General features: G+C 43.0%; 1 protein-coding gene across 1 annotated transcript; it reads right to left on the bottom strand.

Moving 5' to 3' along the window:
• Window positions 1-1,630: 1,630 nt before the first annotated feature.
• Window positions 1,631-3,069, bottom strand: LOC147971442 (uncharacterized). Its single transcript, XM_087523973.1, has 3 exons — window positions 3,055-3,069; window positions 2,484-2,556; window positions 1,631-2,037 (listed from the first exon to the last, which is right to left on the bottom strand). The coding sequence occupies exons 1-3, from the start codon at window positions 3,067-3,069 to the stop codon at window positions 1,631-1,633; spliced, it is 495 nt and encodes a 164-aa protein (XP_087380099.1).
• Window positions 3,070-7,252: the final 4,183 nt, after the last annotated feature.

The following is a 7,252-nucleotide window of genomic DNA, read 5'->3' as shown; positions in this document are numbered from 1 at the left end:
TGGAACCTGTTTACTTGTTGGGATATCACAATATATCTTATTTAATTAATGCATCTATATACTTGGTAAAGGGTGGAAGGCTCGGCCTTATGCCTAGTGTTTTGTTCCACTCTTACCGCCCTAGTTTCCGTCATATCGGTGTTATGATCCCGAATTTTGCGTTCCTTAAGCGGTTGGGTTATAATGCGAACCCCTTGACAGTTCGCCTTGAATAAAACTCCTCCAGCAAGGCCCAACATTGGTTTTACCATTTGCCACCTAGCCTTTTTCTTTCCCTTGGGTCGGCCAGCCCAAGGGTCATCTTATTTTAACACCCCCCCCCCCGGGCCAGTGCTTCTCTAAGTGTTGGTCCAACCCAGAGCACCGTGCGGGGCCGTCCCTTGGCAACTTGGGTTACGTTGGCTCCCGTACACTTAGCTTATCCGGTGTGCCCTGAGAACGAGATATGTGCAGCTCCTATCGGGATTTGTCGGCACATCGGGTGGTCTTGCTGGACTTGTTTTACCATTGTCGAGGATGTCTTGTAACCGGGATTCCGAGTCTGATCGGGTCTTCCCGCTAGAAGGAATATCCTTCGTTGACCGTGAGAGCTTGTGATGGGCTAAGTTGGGACACCCCTGCAGGGATTTGAACTTTAAAAAGCCGTGCCCGTGGTTATGGGCAGATGGGAATTTGTTAACGTCCGGTTGTAGAAAACCTGAAGTTGACCTTAATTAAAATACATCAACCGCGTGTGTAACCGTGATGGTCTCTTTCCGGCGGAGTCCGGGAAGTGAACACAGTGTTGGAGTTATGCTTGACGTAGGTTGTTCTAGGATCACTTCTTGATCATAGTTTTATCGACTGTGCCTTGCCTTCTCTTCTCGCTCTCATTTGCGTATGTTAGCCACCAAACATGCTAGTCGCTTGCTGCAGTTCCACCTCATACCTTTTACCCTTCCTATAAGCTTAAATAGTCTTGATCGCGAGGGTGTGAGATTGCTGAGTCCCCGTGACTCACAGATACTTCCAAAACCAGTTTGTAGGTGCCGATGATACCGTGCAGATGACGCAACCAAGCTCAAGGAGGAGCTCGTTGAAGATCTTGTCCTTTATGTTATTTCGTACTAGTTGATCAGTAGTGGAGCCCAGTTGGGGTTGATCGGGGATCTGTGTAGCTTTTGGGGTAGTCTTATTTCCTTTTTGGTTTCGTAGTCGGACCTTGTTTGTATTTGGCTGATGTAATGCTTTATTCATGTAATTGTGTGAAGTGGCGATTGTAAGCCAACTATGTATCTTTCCCTTATGTATTACATGGGTTGTGTGAAGATTACCTGACTTGCGACATTGCTTTCAATGTGGTTATGCCTCTAAGTCGTGCTTCGACACGTGGGAGATATAGCGCCATCGAGGGCGTTAAAGGGCTCCCAGAAATTATACCAGGTCAAACTTATTTGTAAGTTCATGGTTGTGTTCGTCGAAATATTCGGTGACCACCCACCATGCTCCATCTGTGTTTAGCTTACACCGGACAGGGCATTCCGTCTTGAGAATGACGCGTCTCTTTCGTTCCGGCACGACAGGAACAACACCTTTACCCTTCTTGTTCCTGCATGCCTTGTAGCACCTTATCTCACCTTTGTTGTGCTTGTTAGTTTTTTATTTTCCTATGGTATTCGGTGTTCACCGCAAACCCATGGAACATTGCATATCTCTGGTAGTATTCTTTGGCATCTTCAAACGAACCAAATCTCTGCCCAATATATGGTGGTTGAGGTATCATGATTTCCGATTGCCCATCTTCTTCCTCCCCTTGCGATTCGTCATCAGTTTCATCATTCACTTTAGTATTTGTGGTTGTTTCATCTACTTGAGTGTTTCTTGTGCTGGTGTGCAAATGTGTGCTTGTCGTCATTGCTGCAACGATTACCAGTTCCGACACTGATTCTGCATTGTTTATGGCATCATTGGTGACTTGCTGGTGGAACGATCCTTCCGTGTGCTCCGAGGTTCCCGCAGTAGATATCCTCGTGCCACTGTTGATTGTAGTTGAAGCTCCTGCAAAAAAACAGGTACGTGTGTAAGCGGTATTGCTTGAATGGCAGGTTTATCGTAATAGAATGTCGCAACTGCATCTGATTTGGCACGATATCATTCATACAGCAAGCCATGGCATCTGCATCTGGCCATGCATGGCAACTGCAGTTTTTCAGCCATGGCAGCTACAGTTCAACAAACATGGCAGCTACTGTTGCCAAGACATGGCAACCACCATCTTTAACATCAAAACTTGCATTCTAGGTACGAGCCCACTAGGAAAATAGAGTTAATCACGAAAGGTATACACACGCAGACAGTTAATCCTGAAGACCATAGATGACTATTTGCACGTATCCACTTTGGTAGCATTTTTGTTGTTTGCCGCCACCACCGTGGCAAATCCTCTTTCCCCCATACTTTCACAAAAGTAAATGCACTATTCTTTGTTGGTTCACATATTTTACCTTGTTGTGTCGCATGTGCTAATAGAAGTCGGTCTGTTTCAATTTGTTGTGCTCTATCTGCAATAGCGATGGCCTGCAACGGTGAAGCTTGCCACGATACCCTTGCCGATGTGGTTCCGCCATAACAACCTGCGATCATGAGCAGTTGGTCAATGCATGGCAACTATAGTTTCTACAACATGGCACATGTAGTAGTTCAACCATGGCAAGCAGATTTGTTCACACTTGGCATCCATAGTTGTTTAGACATGGCAACCACAGCTGATTAGACACGGCAACTGCAGTTGTCCATACACGGCAACTGCAGTTGACCAGACACGGCAACTGTGTTTTGTATTGACACCGCGTAAACACCAGTTTTCACCTATGTTCCTTTTCCTGATTCACTGTCCACAGAATCACTTTCATACGACTCACCTATGTCTGACATTGATGGCAGGTATCCGTTTGCTGCCTGTTGCCATGTGCTGCATGATGGTCCTGCGTTTTTCCATAGAACTTGTAAGTCTTTGCCATCCTTGCAAGTTTTCTTTCTTGGCCACATCAGTATGTTTTTTTTCATATGTGTTACCTTGATTTGCCACATTGGCTACTTGAAGTTGGTCTCCCGTACATCTATTAGCATTAGCGCCATGTGTTGGAACTTGCCATGGTATCCTTGTGTGTGGTTGTGTCATAAGAACCTGCGAACAAGGACATTGTAGCACATAAGTAGAATTCCATTTTTCCTTCCCACAAACATGTCAACTGTTCCTTTTTTTATCATGCATCATACCGATGTTCGCGTACTGCTCTAGTAGTGGCAGCAACGGCCCCGCGGAAATGAGTTGATTGTACTCTACTGCATCCCAAGGGGGCGCTTCTGGCCTTTGAGAAAACCAAGGATCAATGTCGTCTTCATGATTCATTTTTTTCCGCTTTTCTCCCACTGTGTTTTCAATCACTTCATGAACAAAAACGCGTGAATATTCGAAATGCATTCTTGTTGTTTGCACATAAAAGAAAACATGGCAATCTTATCACATTTCTTGCATAAACAACCAATACATCATTTCAAGTAGGACATGCACATTCATTCTTTTTTTATAAAATTTGGATGCTAACTATCATTCTGAACTGATGGCAACAACCAACATAATACGATGGCAAGTAACAACATAACATGGTGGCAGCTAACGGCAAAGATAGGTGGCAACTAACGGCAAATCTAGGTGGCAATTAATTTTCTCCCTCCCTATGTACCACCCAAATTCCTCCTTTCTTCCCCTGAATTTTAGTGAATCCTACACATCCTTTTGGAGCAACTACTTGCAACAACCCAACCCAGAATCTTAGTTCAGATCTAGGATAGAACATGGCAGATCTTGCGTATGTTGGTGGGCAAAGGGGAATAAACACAAATCCGTGGTGTGTTTGCCATGACTGTGTGGATCTAGTCTCCATCTCTGTGGGCAATCTGGAAGTGCAATTATTTGTGACAGAAGAAGGAGGAGAAAGATGAGGAGATCGGATATCGACCTGTTAGCTCGTCGTCATGTTTTTCGTCGATCAGGAGAGGGCGGGGGGTGGGGGTGGGCGGCGCTAGAGATCTGGTCTGGTTGCCATGGCAACTACAGAAGGAAGACGATGGAGGTAGGGGATTGGGAGGTGGGAGACGACGGTGGGTTCGAAGGCAGCCCGGGACAATGGGCGCGTTAGGTTGTGCGGGCAGCAGGGTCGATTGCCCGACTTGTGGGCGATTGTGCCACACACCGGACGTGCGGGTTGTGGCTGCGTGCGCCCGGACGCCGTCCTGCCGGTTGGGTTGTCTCCGTGCCACACAGGGCATGCGGCACAACCCCCCTAGATGCCACACGTGTGGAAGTTATCGTCGTCCTTTATTTTTCACATACTCCCTCCGGCCTAAAAAACTTGTCTTAGATTATACTAATATTTTTTAGAAGGGTGTGACTACGTCTCAGTATGTGCCTGCGTGGGCTGGCTTTGCCTTTCCATGTTTGTTCCTTTTTGTCTATTGTTGAACTGTCTTATTCGTTGTAATCGTTTAGACAGAAAATTGGTTTTTTTAGTTGTAGTTGGGATCCGGTCATTTTTCTTCCAGTTGTGAGTCCAACCCCGACTCGTAACTAGAGTCCGGTCTTTTTATCCCAGTTGCAATTCAGCCCTCGTCACATAATTTGGGCCTGACCTTGTTTTATCCCAGTTGCAAGCCCGCCCTCAACTCGCAACTGGGGGGCGACTTATTTTTTTCCTAGCTGCAAGTATGCCTCGACTCGTAACTAGGGCCTGACTTTTTCTTATTCTAGGTACAAGTCCACCATCGACTCGCAACTGAGGCCTAAATCTTTTTCTAGTTGCAAGTCCACCCTCGACTCAGAACTGGGGTCCAATCTTTTTTGTCCCACTTGCAATCCCACCTCGACTCGTAACTAGGACCTGGCCATTTTTGTACCACTTGAAAGTCCACCCTCAACTCACAACTGGGCTCCGACATTTTTTTATCCCAGTTGCAAGTCCACCATCGAGTCGCGACTGGGGCCCGACCTTTTTACCCCGTTGTAATTACACTCTCGACTCGCAACTAGGCCCTGATATTTTTTGTCCTAATTGCAAGTTCACTCTTGATTTGCAACTGGGGCCGACCATTTTTTGTCAAAGTTGGAAGTGCAACATCGATTCATAACTGAGCCCAACCTTTTTTTCCTAGTTGCCAGTCCACCCTCGACTTGCAACTAGGACTCAACATTTTTTATCCGATGCAAGTCCACCCTCGACTTGCAACGAGGGCTCGTCCTTTTTTATTCGAGTTGCAAGTCCACTATCCTTGACTCGCAACTGGGGCCCAACATTTTTTGTTCGATTTGCAAGTCCACCCTTGACTCGCAACTTGGGTCTAACATTTTTTTGTCCGAGTTGCAAGTCCACCCTCGACTCACAACACGGGCCCAACCTTTTTTCCAAGTTGCAAGTCCACCCTCGACTCGCAACCGAGGCCCAAGTTTTTTAGTCCCAATCGCAAGTCCATCCTTGATTTGCAACTGGATCCTGACCTTTCTTTGTCCCGGTTACAAGTCCACTGTCGACTCACAACAGGGGCTTGACCTTTCCTTGTCCCAGTTGAAGGTCCACTCTCGACTTGCAACTGGGGCCCAACCTTTTTTGACCTGGTCAAGTCCAAACTCGACAAACAACTTGGACCCAACATTTTTTACACCCAATTGCGAGACCACCCTCGACTCGTCACTAGGGGTTCGGCCTTCTTTTGTCCCAGTTGCAAGTTTACCCCTCGACATCGAACAAACTGTTGATGATTCAGCCCAAGTAGCTAGGATACTTTTTTGTTTTCGTTTTGTTTTGTTTTCTTCATGATTTTTTTTATTTTACCATTTTTTCTTCATTGGTTTTCCTCTCCTTTTAATTTTCCTATTTTTCAAAAGTTGATCTCATTTTTTTCCTTTTTTCTGATTCTTTTTTCATAAATTCACAAGTTTCAACAAATATTCAAAATTCATAAATTTGTTCATTTTTCTAAAATTGTTCATGTTTATAAAAAATTGAAATGTGTTAGTTTTTTCAAAAATTGTTCACGAGTAATAAAAATGTTCGTGTTTTTTCGAAACAACTACGGGCCTAGATGCAAGTCACCCTTGACTTGCAACTCATATCATAGTTGTCTCAGATGCAAGTCCACCCTCAGCACATAACTAGACCTGTAGTTTATTTCATCCCAGTTGCAAGCCCACCCTTCACTTGCAACAGGGCCTATGTTTTGTCTTTTATCCTAGTTACAAGTTCACACTTGACTCGCAATGGGCCCGTAGTTGTTTCATATTAATTGCAAGTCGACCCTTGACTCGTAACAAGCTCGTAGTTTTATAGTTTTCTCTTTTCTCTACTTTTCTTTTCCTTTATCATTTATAAAATCCTGAACTTTTTTTCAAAATTATGACCATTTTTAAATCATGAATATTTTCAAAATTTATGAACATATTTTTTTAGTCTTTGAACAAATTTTGCATCATGAATATTTTTTCTAATCTATGAACTTTTTTGAATGCACAATCAATTGTTTAGTACGTGTTTTAAAATAATTTAGTGTATTTAAAGCAATATTCATTGTGTATAATTTAAAAGGTTCATCATATATAAAAATTACACTGTACATTGCAAAAAAATAGTGTGTAGTCAGAAAATAATCTTCATATAATAAAACATTATCCACTGTATATTAGAACATTTTTGGTATTGTTAACACTTTTTATAATTTGAAAAGTATATGTAAATTTGTGAACTTGTTTTTTGAAATATTCCTTACTGAAAATTAATTATAAAATATAAGAGGGAAAAATGCAAAAACCAAAAGGGAAAAAAATGTTGGTAGCCTAGAAACTAGCAATGAGAGATGTACTTGTAAATGTATAACGATTAGATGCAAAAGCTAACAAATTGATGTTAGCACTAATGATTAGTTTTTTTGCTAAAGAAAGTAATGATCATAAAGCGTGGTGTTTCTGCTCCCGAGCTCATCTGCACCCGCCCTGACGAAAAAAATCAAAACAAATACTAAAAAAATTCAAAAAAATTCATTTTTTGTGTGGTAGATAAGTTTATGCATGAGGTGCGCTCCAAGTTTCAACTAATTTGGATATCAGAGCATATCTCAGCAAAAAAGACTAATTCAGGGTCTGTAAAAAAGTTTATTGTTCACACATGTTGTTCTGACCCGATTTGTTTTTTTTTTGCTGAGAGTTGCTCAAATGTCCAAATAA

The sequence above is a fragment of the Triticum urartu genome, chromosome 5A (genome assembly GCF_056163025.1).
Source record: "Triticum urartu cultivar PI428250 chromosome 5A, HENAU_Tu73, whole genome shotgun sequence".
Classification (NCBI taxonomy): Eukaryota; Viridiplantae; Streptophyta; class Magnoliopsida; order Poales; family Poaceae; genus Triticum; species Triticum urartu.
This window is presented reverse-complemented; position numbering and strand designations above follow the sequence as displayed.